Genomic DNA, 16,404 nt, shown 5'->3' on the forward strand with positions numbered 1-16,404 from the left:
TTGAAGGTTAGGATTTGCTAAACAAAATACTAACTCTGCATTTAGGGCGCCATCTGTATGGCAGACCGGAAACTTATCAGCCGATTACCTTACTCAAGTTATGACTCGAGGGGTAAGGGAGTAATACAACACGTAATGAAGCACTGGGATGAGTTTTCTTTCTTATTCCCGAAGGCAAAGATAAAAATAATTTAAATTCTTAGATTGCCTACTATGCTGAAATGTCCCAAACTCATATACTGATTTGCGTGATTTAAGGGATGTCATTAGGCAATGAGATGTTGCTGTAGCGTGTGCTGCCATCTAGTGGAATTACAAAACTTTTAAATTATTTACCTGAAAACAATGCAAAAAATAGACAAATAGATATAAAAATGCCATCTGGGGGAAACATTTGCACAACACTGTTTTGTTCAAAATCTTTCACATAAAATTAGCTGCTTCTTACTCGGAATATACACACTACTTGACGCAACAAGAAAAAAGGATTGAAATAGAACGCTGCCGAAACAGAAGATAAATTACGAATTCGGTTGCAAGCTCTGATTAAACTTCAAGTTCAATGCATAGTTTAATAATTATAAAATTGTTGACAATATTGTTTTGGTAGGCAAAGTATAAATATTTCGAGATTACGTTGATATATATTTGCAACTGAAATAAGAAGCTAAATCGTACTTGATTCCCGTTTAAATTATCTTGTCTTTTTTCGTGTCAAGTAAATTAAATTTTACTTGTAACAAATTTACAGGAGAGGAGCTTTATATCTACTTAATATAAGACGGTTTTTCAAAAAAAAAAATTTATGGGTCCGTACCCTTGCTCACTTTACACACCAACTCTACGCTTGCAGGCCAATCATTTTTCCTTTTCTTAAGATAAACGAATTCACGAATTCTGACATCAAAATTAATAAAAATTATTCCATTGAAAAATCTTAACTTGTTTTGTATCATAATTTGGTTTCAATTTGCATAATATAAATTTAGTTTCACTGGTTAAGTTACCGATTCCATTGGGGTAAAATTTAAACCCAATATTTTACTTGGTTACCAGTGAAACTTAATTCCCAATTTTATTTTTTAAACAAGTATTTAATTTTTGGAAGTCATAAAAATTCGTTAAATGTTTTTCATATTGGTTAATGAAAACACGAAAGTTATTTCCCGATAATGTTTCACACTTTAAGAGTTTATACTTGACGATTATCTATCAGATAAAATTTAGGTAATAACAAGTCAATACACACAGTTACAATAAAGTTCAGATTTGGCTAGAAACATAAGTTAAAAGTACATTAAAAATCACATCTGTAGCCTAAAATTTTTATAATTAAATTTTATTTTCCTTCTGTGATATAGATTGCTTTCTTTTGATTTCATATGATTTAGTATGATGTAAGGAAGGAAAAGAGGCTGCACTTCGACCAAAAAAAAAAAAAACTATTTTATAAATTTTATATAGAGTCATTGAAATGAATTTGAATAAATCTGGAGTTATTTTAGTTGCTCTTTCCGTTATCTAGCTCGTGTTGGGTTCGATCCAAGTCCTCGATTTGCTCCTTATAATGTCGGATATCTCCTTCTCTTCTCTTTATTTCTGACTCTTGGTGATCTATCTCTTTTTGAAGTTGGTGTCTCAAAGCTTTAATTTGCTGATGTTGCTGTGCAATATATTATTATATTAGAATAACAAACAGTTAAAATTTAACTAAAAACTATTCACAATGAATGTAATCTATGGTTTATTGCATCATAAATCTTGAAAATAGTATTCACACCATCCATCATCAAGGAATGCAATCTCATTGCATTTCCTTGCATTCCGTAAAAAAATCTTTCATTGTAACTCAAAATTTGAATATATTCTATTTTCTGTAGTTGGTATTCAAAGGTTTTGATATGCGTTTAGTATGAAAGAGGTAGTTACAGCAAAGAATATATAATATTCTTCGGCTACAGTTCGTCTACGGTAAGATCTTCCCCGCCACATAATCTGAGGCCGTCTGCTGCTATGGAAATAAGAATAATGCATTTTAGGGAGGGTAGCTTCTCTTCATTCTAGGGCTAACACAATAGACGAAAGAAAAGGATTCCCTATCTATCGCCGACCCGTGCCAAACCGTGTCCCAAACAATGACCCCACACCACTACTTGAAATAGTTATACCTCGTTGCCATAGTCACCGCCACAGATCCAGACGAATGGCTAGGGGAGTTCTTACTTTAGACATACTATACATTTGAATGTATTCCACAGATACAGCTTAGTTGCTAAGCTAAGAATAATCTTCTCTAGAAAAGGCCTCTACCCTCACCATCTTAGATTTTGCATTAATTTTTTTCTCGATATTTTTTGAACTTAACTTTTGATGATATAGTTTTATTAGATGGTACAAAACATTTTAAAAAAATGTTGAAAATTACACTTTACTATTCGCTTTATTAGGTTAGGAGAAATAGAAATTGACTATTATTTGAAGTTTTAGAAAATTTTCTTCAGAACTTTAAAGCAGTAAAATGATGCGTTTCGTGAGTTTAAGTTGGTAATTTTTCGAAATCTAATTTTATTACCGCTTAAATTGATGAAAACTGATTTGAATGACGCTAAAAAGAATTATTTAGCGTTAATAGCATAGAAACAAAGATACTTGTCAGAAATCTAAAAACAAGCAACTGTTTGCTATTTAACTACTTGTCAAAAACTCTTGATTACATAATTGTATTGGAATAATTTTGACAAAAAAAATTTAAACGGGAATCTAAAATACCACTCGCTTTATATTTCAAATTGTGATTGGGTGGCTGTCTTGTATTTCACATTTATCAAAAGAAACTGCCTAATAGATTAAATATCAATATCAGTTTATTTGGGAAAATTAAATGAAGATGAGTAAAAGCATATTTAGAATTATCACTCTTGTCTTCACCCTTCCAACAGTTGAGTACGGACGGGTAAGAAAGGGCATCCGACATTGATGACGTTGATGACATTTACAGACGAGTGACGTTTCATCGTCACTTTTCTGTAAATATATGACTAATGAGCATACATGGCAACGTTACTTTTAAAAAGTAACGAGTAAAAGTACAAGTATAAGTAACGAGTAAAAAGTAAAAAGTTCTTATTTTAAAAAGTAACGAGTAAAATGTAGAAGTAAAAGTACAAGTACTGAACAAAAAAAGTAACGATTTAAAAGTACATTTCTAGGAAATCGAAAATTCAAAGTAACCTAAACTTTTATTGAATAATATTCTTATGTTCTTTAATGTTTTTGCAAAATTGTTGTTATTTATTTAATTATTTTTAATTTTGAAAGTTATGGACATTAATTTATTTTTAAATTCGGAAGAATATTATAATATAATTTTATAATATAATCGTATAATATAATTTTATAATCAAATATAATTTTAATATCAAACTTTTTATGGATTTGCACGAAAAAGAAATTTTATCTATTGATTTTAATTTTTAGTTTATTATTTTTATTTATTTAAATTACCATTGATTTAAAATTGTTTTACTTTTTAGAAACACGTTTTAAAAACACAAACGTAAACAAAGCAAACACGGGGTTTCAGATAGCTTTGTGATCTTTGAGCTAGTAAAAAATAATTTAATGTGCAGTATAAGTTGAAACAGAAGGTATTTAAACACGAAATTAGCCGTGAATGCATGTATATTGCACATTAATTTTATAAATTAAAAAAAAAAACATAAGTATTTTTTTTAATTGAATTTTTTTTTAAAAAAAGCTTACCGAGTTTTAGAAAAAAGTAACGATTTCATTCGACATTTCCGTTACAAATACTTGTACTTTTTCCTTAAAAAAGTAACGAAAGTACAAGTAAAAATACTAAACTTAAAAAGTAACGAAGTACAAGTAAAAGTACGTACTTTTTACTTGTACCGGCGGTACAAGTAACGAAAGTAAAAGTACTGCCATATATGCTAATGAGCATAAATAAATTTAGTTTTAAACCTTAAATCAGCTGTAAAATATATTATTTAAATAAGCATATTTAAATAAAGCACATAGAAATCAGACATTAAAATTTTAAGCCACAATGAAAATATCAGTGTTTCAAAATGAAGGAAGAAAAATAAACTGGCTGTGTTAATTTTCAAATTTACAGTACAGAAGCTTTGTTATAACCGTTGTCGAACAACCAACATAATTTAGAGTTTACAAGTAGCCATGTTCAAATCCGCAGCCTTGTAATTTTGAACCTGATCCAGAAGACAAATTAAAAGTATTCAGAGAAATTTGTTTTCATGGAGGACTTTTTGATGGAACTAGCGGCTACATGGAGAGGAAAACCACGAAAACCACCACGGTTACCCTCACGGCAAAGGAACTCTATCCCATGAACCGTCTACCACTGAGTATTTTTTACGTCAGCACTGTAGTCCGTGCGAGTCAGGAGCGGTATCGAACTCAATGGGAAGAGAGCACGCTATCATCTGAGCCACCACTGCTCTACTATGGCTCTTTATTTTAGTGTATTTTATAACCGTCGTTGAACAGCCGACCCAATTTTATGGGTTTACGACTACTAATGTTCAACTCAGCAGCCTTGTAATTTTGAACCCAATCCAGAAGACAAGGGAACTACTGGATCGAGTATTGAGAGAAATTTGCCTTCATGGAGGACTTTTGATGGAGCTAACCTGCATTTTCGTTACATGGAGAGGAAAACCACAAGAACCTTCCACGGTTACCCTAACGGCAAGGGGACTCTAATCCATGATCCGTCTAACGCTGAGGATATTTCGCATCAGCACTGTGGTCGGTGCAAGCCGAATGCAGAATTCGTATCGACTGGGATTCGAACCCGGTTCGCCTCATTGGAAGGCGAACGCTCTAATCCCTGAGCCATTGCGGCTCTTACTATGGATTTTTGCAATTATTATCTCTATCTATATATGATGGTTGTGTAGTTAGATGACAAGTTGTACAATGATTGTTCCAAATTTTTCTAAATGCCACTTTCATTTCTATCAGAAGTTATATTACAGTCATCAAAAATATCTATTTATATCTGTAATACCTGCAATACTTATTGCCCAGTTTTGATTGTTTGTTTACAGTTAAATTTCTTTAACCGTAATTCATTTTTTTCGTTTTTTTTTGTTGTTTCGTTTAGAGGTATATAAAAAAATTTTTAACTAAGATGTCATGTTTATAGTATTTCCTGTTTTTAAATCTCTGAAGAATTCTTTTTTCTAGCGGTTCTAAGCTAAGTTTAGTCGACATAGGTCAGTCACAACGAGCACTCAGTTTTTCCAAATAAGAGAACTTTAATTATAACTATCTTATGTGCACAGAAAAAGAGAAAAATGTTTTGAAAAGAAATTACCAATTTTCGAAAATACTCTTCTTCTCTTGCAACTTGCATTTTTCCAAAACTCCCACCAGCATCTCTAAAATATAACAGTTTAATAACTACTCATGTTTCAATGGGATGATTCCTTATATCTCTGGTTCAAATTATGAAAGTTTTTAATCTCTGCATTTGATTTCAAAATCTAATATGAGAAGTTTGATAAGTTTAAAGCTTGTATATTTATTTGTTTTACTGATTCAGTTATTTTTCAATCATACACCTAATGCAATAAATCGATAACACATTTTAAAGCAGTTTTGTTCATGTTTTAGCCATTTACAAACCATATCATGGCTATTGTTTTTATAGGCTGCTTTTTTTTTAATTTACCAATAATTTTTTGATGCTTTAATAGACAATTTAAAAAAAGAAAAATTATTTTAGTAAAAACAATATAAAGTAAATAAACTTGTTAATTTCTAACTACAGCAGCTTCACAACTTTGAGAGAAACATGAAAATCTCAACCAGTTTTACAAAATATTTTCCAAAATTTATGCTGGCACATTTGACAATAATTTTTTGCAAAGATCAACCACATCTTATCAAATCATTTGAAACAAATTGCAATCGAAAGAATTAAATTAGACCTTTATTTTATTAAAAAAATTGCTATAAAAAATAAGTTGCATGAAAAAAACTCAAAATCATCCCTAAGTCATGATCAACCAAACTAAATATTATATTAAATCAAATTATTTCTTAAAATTGCAATTGAAAGTGTGAAATTTTAATTAGTGATAATACATTGTAAGAAATAGTAGTATACATTAACTTTAAAAATGGTGACAACTACTTTTCACCTGAATTGCACTCTCAGAAACAAACTCTCACTTTTGATGATTCAGCAATCCTGGTGCTGAATTTCAATAATTTCGAGAATCATTCCGCCTCGAAATCACGTGATTTGTGACGAAACGTCAAACCTCAAATATATAATGAAAATGTTTCCTCAACAGGAAACCTCATCATAGTGCAATGTGGGAGAGTTAGCTAGAATGGCAGAAGTAGAATGAAGACGAGGCGATTGAAATTAAAGTGTCGAAATAGGCCAATCATCTGTATAATGGTCAAAGAGTTCGCCTCTTACCAGGAAGTATCCGGGTTCGAATTACTCTCCGGGCATGGGTGTAACTTACCTTTAGATAGTTCTTGTTTGTTGATAGGACATTGAATCCACCTATATGGGGTTGCCCACGGTAAAGTGATTGCTAAAAAAGTGTAAACGTTTAGTATTATATACCTTAATATTACCTTCAAGAACTTTATACCCTCGATTGTCTCTAATCACTTATCACACTAATTATACCATAAATAACAGCACAGGCTAAATCTTCTTGAAATATATTTTGTGTAAATTATTTTACATAAAAGTTAGTGCAAAATAATTTTTATTTTATAATCAAAGTGAAATAGCTGTATAAGCAGAACAAGAAATTTACTAACCTGACTGAACCACCTGAGCCTCCACCCTGCAATAAAAACATACATATATTACAAATTAAAAAGTTATTCTAAATTAACAAATTATTATAAATTATCAAAGATTTGTCAATTTATATCAAATATGCTTCTAAAAAATAATAATGTCCAAATAAAATAGATCTGCAAGCTTCGATTAACCTGCTAAGAATAATAAAATAATTTATAAAAAACAATTGGAAAAAGAAAAAAGAAACACTTACCAAAACTACTAATTTAATAAAACTCCCTTTGAAGCTATATAATCTTGTTTCCCCCTAATTTGTTGATAATATGTATCGCATAACTCAGGGCTGTCCAACTGCAAAGAGCCCACGGGCCAGAATTCCGGTCACTGATCACCTGGCGGGCAGCAGTTTGAAAAAGCTGAACGATAACCTTTTATACAATAACAATTAATAGTTGAATTCATGAATTATAAAACAATGGAACAGAAGGATTATAAAACAATTTGCTTACCTTTTAATGGAAATACAGAGACCGATCAGCCTGAATAAGTTGACGGGCCGCACAATATGTGTCGGGGGGCAGCCAGTTGGACAGCCCTGGTATAACTAAGGCAATATTTTGAAATTAAATTTTCAAAATTTTTATAAACGGCTATCATATAGAATACTTCTGCCCTTACCAACAGGGTCTGTATATTTATCTGCCCCTGCTTACTACCGTTTCCTAAATGCCGAATTAGACAGTTTCATTAACCATTAATTATCAACATATTCAAGTGTTCCATAATTCTTGCAGTATTCCATATTACCCCGATTCGTTCTGCTTTATCAAATTTTTTATTGCTTTTTTTAATTATCTATATCTTAACCGAACTAACTATAAATTTGTTATTCAATCTGACTAATACACTTGGAGCACTAAGTAAGTAAATAAATAAATAAATATGACAAATATATATTTTGATGTCGAATGATATTTATGATGAAAAATATCATTAAATTTTAATATTTATTTTGTGTAAATTATAAGCATAGAATTTTAAAACTTTGCTTAGATTGCTACAAATGGTTTTATTTTATATTATCTATTTATTATCGTTGATAAACAGCTTATGAACGTTACAGACAGTACTGATTTGGGAATTTTTTTTCTCATTTCACACAACAAGCTCTAAACATTATGTATCGTGATTTTGATGAATGAACACCATGATGATTTGAAACAGGGCTGGCACGATGTTTAAACTTAAAACTAAGTACATTCTAAGTACATTTACTCTTTTTTTCTGCTTCAAGAACAAAAACAAATATTACCCTTCCAGTTCCGCTTCCCCATCCACCATTAGTAGCATCCGTCACTTCTGATCTACCAAATCTATTGAAATATCAAATAATAATGCACGTTATTAACTAATAAAATATAGATTTCTTAGAATTATATGTCTAGTAACAACACTTGATGAATGCTGGAATATGAAAACATCCACGCAAGTAACAGTATTTTTTTCTACTATTAGAAAGAATACAATAGTTATAAAACTTGAGTCTACATGAACTACTCCATGCTTACTTGAAGCATGAACTACTCCATGCTTACATGTATAAAAATTTTCCAAAATTTTCCTGTTTATATATATATATATATATATATATAAGTGGTATTTTTTCCCGTCCTCTCATTGCTGCAACGCGACATAGTTATATACATATATTTAAGTAAAAGAAAATCTTACTTCGATATTGCATATCTAAGACGGATTGTTCGAAGCATTTTATTTTATAAGTTCCAAAAACTCAGCACTAAAACTAAAATTGTGTTTAAAAATTTAAACTCTAGTTTGTATATGTACTTACTTCTTTGTTTTTATAATTAATAAAGTTATCAGTCATGCTTATGATAGTTCAATACTCTTGAAAATATACTTTATATCAAAGATAAACAACGTGCTACTATCAAAGACAAAATGAGTGCAAAAAACTTAATAATTTTTTATCTAATATTTAAAGCTAGCAGCAATCTGAAAAAATATTAACCCAACAGCTCAATTCGCTATCTCTACTAAATATAGGAGGCGTTGTTGTATGAGACGAATACCTGCGATTTCTATATGAACAGTCATTCATTTACTCTAGAGACGTCTTTAGTGTGTAGCATTGTAACGCTCCTTCTTTATTGTGGCTTATTAAATTTAAAAAAGAAAAATGTTTGATATTCTTTCTTATGCAAAAGAAAACAAAATGGTACCTCTTTTTTTAGAGAAGAAACATCCAAAACACATCGGAAAAATATTAGTGAATAAACAGAAGAAAATATGAATATTCTTTTTGGAGTTAAAACCTAATGCCTGATAAATAGTTTTACTAAATTTAATGATCTAACATGAAAGGCCTATTTAAACTTTATATTCCATAGTTTTAAGAATCATATTACTTCAAACATTAAAATGAACAAAAAGTAGGAAATAAAGCATTTTATATAATTTTTTTGACAACAATTTATATCAAAAAATTTAAAGTTTCAATAAAAATCATTATTTAGAAACTAAAAAACGTAAAATAAAGAATGCTTTCAAAACAAAACAAAACAAAAAACAATTCTTTTTTGACGCCATTTTTTAGTGCAACGAAAATGCGTCTTTGGGATTTGCTAATAACAAAACAAGATGCAATTTTATTTTTTCAGGAGCGTATTATTTTATTGAAAAAAAGAAAATGTACCAATTCCCATGACATGAAACTTTATCTTGGTTAACGTACGTTTTGAAAATGCTATTTCATTTGGAATCTTATTTCAGAGTTCATATGGCGATATGATTGCTTTGAATCTATGCTGAAATCTATATCGACCCATTTCCCACCGAAATCCGATTGACTACTTTGATTCTAAATAAAGTGTTTTATTTTATGATTTGTCGCAAAAATTTTAAATGTAGATTGGCGGCACTTAAAAACCGGTGGCGTTAATACGTAAGTACCGAATTTTTATTCCATACTTTTCTGAATCATATTACTCCAAACATTAAAATATACGCGAAGTATACATAAACACATAATGTTATACCATTTAATTTTTCAAAAAAGGTACTTTGGCAACTCTTTTTATTAAAAAATTATAAACTAAAAAACGTAAAATAAAGAATTATTAGGATAAAAAACGATTTTAAAGATTCTTCATATTGAAATGAAAACTTTCATATTGTTTCTTTTTCTTAATTCTTATAGTTCTTAATCAGACATAAAAAAAACATTCTGTAGAGAACTATCATCAAATTAAAAAAAATATTTACAAGCGTTTTTTTTTATTATAAAAATCATAACACTCACCTGTTCTATAAATCCGCAGAATTCCAAATAATATATGCATAGTAATAAATAAAATGTATGCATATATGCATAAATTTTATTTTAAATAATATATGCATAGATTATCCCTTCATTACTTTTAGATAACTTACCATACATCAAAATTTTATAATTTTAAGATCTCGATATGAATTTGAAAATGTAGCTTAAAAACAGAATAGCTGAATTCTAGTTGAAATTATTCTTTCAAAACAAAAGAATACTTACCAAGAAAACGATAAAAATTTACTAATAATCAGCACAAATGAAACTATTTCAAGTAGTTCAGATGATTCTTTATTGTTGTTTTCCGAATTATATAGATACAGAAATATATACTATTCTATAACTATTACAGTTCTGTACGTTCTGAATTCACTTTATTCATTGGAATGACGGCAGCAATGTTGACTTCACTTTAATTTGTAATGAATTGAAGACAGAAAAAATTATTTTACCGTAATACACACATAATATACACATAATGCACACATAATATCTGTAACAGCAAGTGATCATGAAATTGTAAGTTATGTTGCTGGTAATAGAATAGTAAAAATTATTGAGAAATTGTTCTTCAAATGCTTGGCGTGTTTTTCGCCAATGTTTCGCATGTTCTGGTAAGTTTTTTCAAGTTCTTCTACCTTTTCCTTATGGAAATTTTGCTTCTTATTTGCTGCTAAGAAAATGGCTTCCGTCATTGCCAAAGGTTATGAGGGAACTAATGCCCGATATTTTCAGGCTCCCGCTAGAGGGCGTACTCGAGCGTTGCGATCGCGAATAGGTCTGTTGAAAATTTGAATACATATTTTGAAATATGAAATAACAAGTAGGCTTTATAAGTATTTCTTTATATCTGTAAAACTATTTAGATTAGTAAAAAATTATACATAATTATTGTTTTTAAAAAATGTATTTATAAATGTTTCCATTTCTTTATTTAACGTAATAATAATAAAAAAAAACTTTGAATGGTAAAATATTCACCATCTATCCTCAAAAAATAAGCAAACCCTACCGGAAGACTTGAGGTCCTCTTCTGACTTCATAGCCTTCACGTGACTATTTCTTTTTTTGTTGTTTGTTTGTATAAACTTGGAATACTCAGTTATTCTGAGTATAACTTTTGTGTCATATTTTCACGAAAAAAAAGCATTCTTCATATTTTAAAATACCAGATGAAGATATGAAAAAAAGTACTTTGGGAAATTATCCTGTAATGATACGCAATTACCTGACTGTTGAGATATCGATTTACGCAATTTAGTTTACACCAGCAGAAATTCTTTCAGATGAATCTTCTACAGAAAGTTGAAACAACCTCTACAAATACTGCCCCCTACCGTGTAGTACATGAAACACGGTAGGGAATAAGTTGAGTACACATTTATATATTAATAGGAGGTAGCAGGCTCCACTATTCACAAACAAGAAGAAAACTAAAGTAATGAGAATAAATCAAAGGAAAAATGACAAAATTAATATCGAAAATCACGAAATAGATGACATAGAGTCATTCAGCTATTTAGGTTCTATTGTAGATAAAAAAAAAAGGAGGAAGTAGTGAAGATATTAGACAGAGAATAATCAAAGCAAGAACATGTTTTAAGGGATTACATAAATTTTGGAGATATTCAAATATTGAAATAAAGACAAAAATAGTTGTTCACAAAGCTATTGTTAGAGCAGTACTATTATATGGCGCAGAAACCTGGAAACAAACTAAGATTGAAATACAAAAATTAGAAACCTTTCAAAACAAATGTTTAAGAATTATTTTTAAAATTTTCTGGTCTTACAAAGTATCAAGTCAAAATCTAATAAAGAAAGCTAAAATAAAAACAATAGAAGATGAAATTAAAAAACGAAGATGGAGCTGGCTCGGACATATCTTTAGAATGCCCAAAGAAAAAATTACATCTGTTGTGCTCACATGGGCCGCTGATGGTAAAAGAACAAGAGGAAGACCCAGACTTACCATCCAGCGCATGTTTTTGGGCGAATTAAAAGAATGTAGAATATCTGGCTGGGAGGAAGCAAGATCTATTGCTAGAGGCAGGAGGCGTTGGAGGGATATGCTAGAGGCCTTAAGTACCCAAAGGCACGTAGAGGATAAGTAAATAAGTAAGCAGGCTCCACTGCCTGCTCGCAAGGCCCCCGTAATTGTCTCTTATTCATCATTGTTTTTTCTTCAACGTCAATGTTTTCCATGAAAACACAGAATATTTTATTTTAAAAATATACAATTATTGCAGCTTTATGTCAGAACATTTTATTTATATATTAATTACACGAAATGGACGATTATCTTGATTAGAAAAATAATCATTTGTGTGCTTAAGAAAACATTATACCTAAAGAATACAGATTTTGTGACTCAATAGGAAGAAATAAATGCCAAATATTTGGATATTTATGTCAGTGATGCAGGAAGAGCTTGATGGTCTGATTTTTGCCATAACTCCCAAAACTTTTGAAAACTGACGCCCATAGAAACACTAAGTACAAAATTATGCACTGAAATTATGCATTTTATTTAACATGAAAATTGTTTTTCAAAACCACACCAATGAGCAGACGACTATTTTACGCTATTAAATTGAACATTCATCACATTTCGAGATAGCAACGAATTATAGGGCGTTGTTGCATGAGAGGATACCTGCGATTTCTATATGAACAGTCATTCAGTTACTCTGGAGACGTCTTTAAAGTAGCGTGTGTGATTGTAATGTTCCTTTTTTATTGTGGCTTATTAATTTTGAAAAAGAAAAATGTTTGATATTCTTTCTTATGCAAGCGAAAATAAAATTTTTTAGACAAGGAACATCCGAAACACGGAAAAATAATTGTAAATAGGCAGAACAAAAAATATGTATCTTCTTATTCGAGTTAAAACCTAATGCCAGCGAAATAATTTTACTAAATTTAATGATATAACATGAAAGGCCCATTTAAACTTTACATTCCATAGTTTTATGAATTATATTACTTCAAACGTTAAAATATGCTAAAAGTATACATAAGTCTATAATTTTATGAAATTTAATTTTGCGAAAAACGTTTTTTTGCAACAATTGTTATCAAAAAATTTTAAGTCTCAATAAAAATCACTATTTATAAACTAAAAAACCATTCTAAAAATTACTCAAATTATAATAAAAAAACTTTCAGATTTTCTTTAATTCTTAATCGGACGTAGAAAACCATTCTATTGAGAAATATCATCAAATTAGAAAAAAGATTATTTACAAGTAAATTTTTTATTATAAAATTCATAACTTTTACCTGATTTATAAATCCGGAGAATTCCAAAATGATTGTTCTTCGTTTGAAAGCTTTATTCTGAAATAATATATACATAAATCATCCCTTCATTACCTTAAGATGACATACCATACAATAAAATTTTATAATTACAAGATCTCGATATGAATTTCAATATGTAACTTAAAAACAGAATGAATTTTATGCTGAGCTGAATTCTAGTTGAAATTTATCATTCAAAATTAAAAAATACTTACCAAGAAAACGATAAAAATTTATTAATAATCAACACAAATGATACTATTTCTCAAGTAATTCGAATGATTCTTTATTGTTGTTTTTCGAATTATATAGGTACAGAAATATATGATATTCTATAAAAAAGGAGAACATGCTATAACTATTACAGTGCTGCACGTTTTGAAATCAGATTTATTCATCGGAATGAAGTAAGCAATGTTGACTTCACTTCAATTTGCAATGAATTGAAGACAACAAAAAAAATTATTTTACCGTAATACACACATACGTAACAGCATGCGATCACGAAATCGGAAGTTATGTTGGTGATATTGTTGTTGTTGATATTGAGAAATTGTTCTTCAAATGTTGAGCGTGCTCTGTTTCAGAAAGATTTACCAATGTTCTGGATTGTTTTTTCAAGTTTTTTCAGCCTTTCCCTTAAAGAAATTTTGCTTTTTACTTGCTGCTGAAAAATGGCATCCTACTCTTCTAATGATTCTGATAGAACTAAATGAAAATTTAATAAATAAAAGCCTGAAAATAACCTATCCGCTACAGGGCGTACTTGAGGGCTGCGATCGCGATCAAAACTATAACTTTCTTTAGAATCGAAATTATATATATATTTTTGAATGCTAACATACGAAACAGAATAGCTATTACATACTTTAAATTTCAGGCAAATATGTTGATTTGGCGAAAATCTCTTTTTGTGAACACACGTTTTAATTTTTCATTATATAATTCTGTGAATTTTTTTAATAATGTTAATGTGAAATTTCTTATAATGTTAGAGTTTTGAAAAGTGTAAATTAATTAATTTTATAATGCTTTCTGCAAAATATATATATTTTTTCTTTAATATAAATCAATATCGAACGATATATCTATTGCTTTTTTTCATTGTATATTTGATTTTGATGACATTGTATATAAGATTTTAGTTAAAATCGCAGGTAACCATATTACTGACCTAGTAAAAAAATATTTCCATATTCAGTTTCGAAGAGCTGTTAGACTCGTGTAAAAAACGTAGGTTTAATGCTCAAAATTACCCTTATTTTCAAATATTATTTCACAAATTTTTTAATTTTACCTTATATTTATAGTTTTAGGACCCCTGCTTAACAAAAATGAAATTGAATTTTTAAAAGGCTGTTTCAAACAAAATTGTGCCAAACCTAATTGGATATCATAAAATTGAAGCAGAGAAAAATTTTCAAATGCCTTGTGTTGTAGAATAGTGTGTATAATGTTATAGTGTAAGCAACATTACTACTATCATAGTAATTCTAATAATTTTTAATTATCAAACAAAATAAACTCTCTGATATTTTTAAACAATTCTAAAATAGTTCAATATATCTCTAAAATAGTTTTCGTAAATCTATAAATATGTGCCAAAATTTTACAAAAGTCCTCTTTATGTCAAATAATGTTGCAGATGAATAGTCGTTGTTGTATCTCAAGACTTCAGAGGGCAATTTGTTCGAGGTTCCATAATTAATTCAATTGGTTTTGGTGACAGAAGACCAAACGAGTTTCTAAACTGTAACGGTACCTGAAAAATGAATGATTTGAATAAATCCCACATACATGGAAGAAAGTTATTTCATAAATAAAAACCTAATCTAATAAGTAATAATATAAAATTATTTTCTATAAAAGAGAAGCAACTACAAATTCTTAATACAACATGAAATTTCTGTGTTTAATAATATACTATTTCGATTGAAACGCCGTTTTCTAAAAATGTATGCTTTCTTCAACAGTAGCATGAATCCAATGTGTAATTTGCCACTTTTTTTAATATATCAGTTTCTGCTAACAATAATTTATGATCAGAAAAATATATATCTTAGGAGTCGCAAATTAATATTAATGTGAGAAGAAAATTATTTTGAACTATGAGGATTCATTTAGGAAGGCGGAATGAAACAAAACAAAAACGATTTGGTTTTTTAAAGAAATTTGTAACTTTCTTCCGCCAATCTAACAGCCCTTTTTTTTATTCCATCTTTTTCAATATTGGTTCGTAGCATTTTGATAACGCTTTATGCTTTTCCCCGTTTAAAAGAAATTAATTCGCAGCCTGTAATGCGTATATTTTTTTATTTCGTTTTTGACTAGGATTATAACGATACATAGTTAGGGTGGTAATTTCGGAACACCCTGCAAATGTATAGACAAAGAACTTTTTTTCTTTCATTCAGGGCAGCTCTCAGATAGATATTGGTTTTGTGAATTCGATGCTGCTAAGTTGTATTCCATCCTTTTTCCTATTTTCAAGTCTAAAGGTCTGGTTTCTTAGGACAAGCGCCTTATCTGGACGTCAGCGGGACGTCAACGTCCCGTTGACGCAAACAAAATACTGGTTTGTTAGCTTAAGGCCTGGTTTCTTAGAACTAGCGCCTTATCTGGGTGTCAGCGGAAAGTTGGCGTAGAGCTGACTCCAAAAAAATACTTTTTTGTTAGCTCAGCGTGAACAGTCGGTCAAACGCAGACATTATCTCTCATTGCGCATGCGTTAATAACGTAAACAAATATTTATTTTGAATTTGTATTGATTTTGTTATTGTCGACCAGTGTTTTAGAGAACAAATAATGACTTTGTCCAAGAAAAAACACATTATAGCTGAGCTAAATGAAGAGTGCTATGTTTAATGAAGAAGCTATGTTTAATGTCAAAATCAAAATCTTGGCTGATTTCAATGTGCTGTTGGATGTTGTCCGC

General features: G+C 29.7%; 2 protein-coding genes across 2 annotated transcripts in view; both read right to left on the reverse strand.

Moving 5' to 3' along the window:
• Nucleotides 1-1,434: 1,434 nt before the first annotated feature.
• Nucleotides 1,435-8,669, reverse strand: LOC139426335 (ATPase inhibitor mai-2, mitochondrial-like). Its single transcript, XM_071184677.1, has 5 exons — nucleotides 8,552-8,669; nucleotides 8,133-8,193; nucleotides 6,835-6,860; nucleotides 5,363-5,426; nucleotides 1,435-1,663 (listed from the first exon to the last, which is right to left on the reverse strand). Exons 1-5 carry the CDS (start codon nucleotides 8,587-8,589, stop codon nucleotides 1,502-1,504), a joined length of 351 nt encoding a protein of 116 aa, XP_071040778.1. The 5' UTR covers nucleotides 8,590-8,669; the 3' UTR covers nucleotides 1,435-1,501.
• Nucleotides 8,670-14,956: 6,287 nt separating this feature from the next.
• The window catches only part of LOC107442058 (cytochrome P450 3A21), a 67,939-nt gene continuing 66,491 nt past the window's right edge, over nucleotides 14,957-16,404 (reverse strand). The window contains 1 exon segment of the mRNA XM_071184308.1: nucleotides 14,957-15,231. Within this exon segment, the coding sequence (XP_071040409.1) occupies nucleotides 15,136-15,231 (96 nt within the window). The 3' untranslated portion in view covers nucleotides 14,957-15,135.

The sequence above is a fragment of the Parasteatoda tepidariorum genome, chromosome 8 (genome assembly GCF_043381705.1).
Source record: "Parasteatoda tepidariorum isolate YZ-2023 chromosome 8, CAS_Ptep_4.0, whole genome shotgun sequence".
Lineage (NCBI taxonomy): Eukaryota > Metazoa > Arthropoda > Arachnida > Araneae > Theridiidae > Parasteatoda > Parasteatoda tepidariorum.

Coding starts and splice junctions, on each gene's coding strand:
- LOC139426335 (XM_071184677.1), bottom strand. CDS start 8,589: ATGCTTCGAACAATCCGTCTTAGATATGCAATATCGAA. Junction 6,861..8,132: donor GGGGAAGCGGAACTGGAAGG/GTAATATTTGTT, acceptor TTTTTATTGCAG/GGTGGAGGCTCAGGTGGTTC. Junction 5,427..6,834: donor GGCTCAGGTGGTTCAGTCAG/GTTAGTAAATTT, acceptor GTTATATTTTAG/AGATGCTGGTGGGAGTTTTG.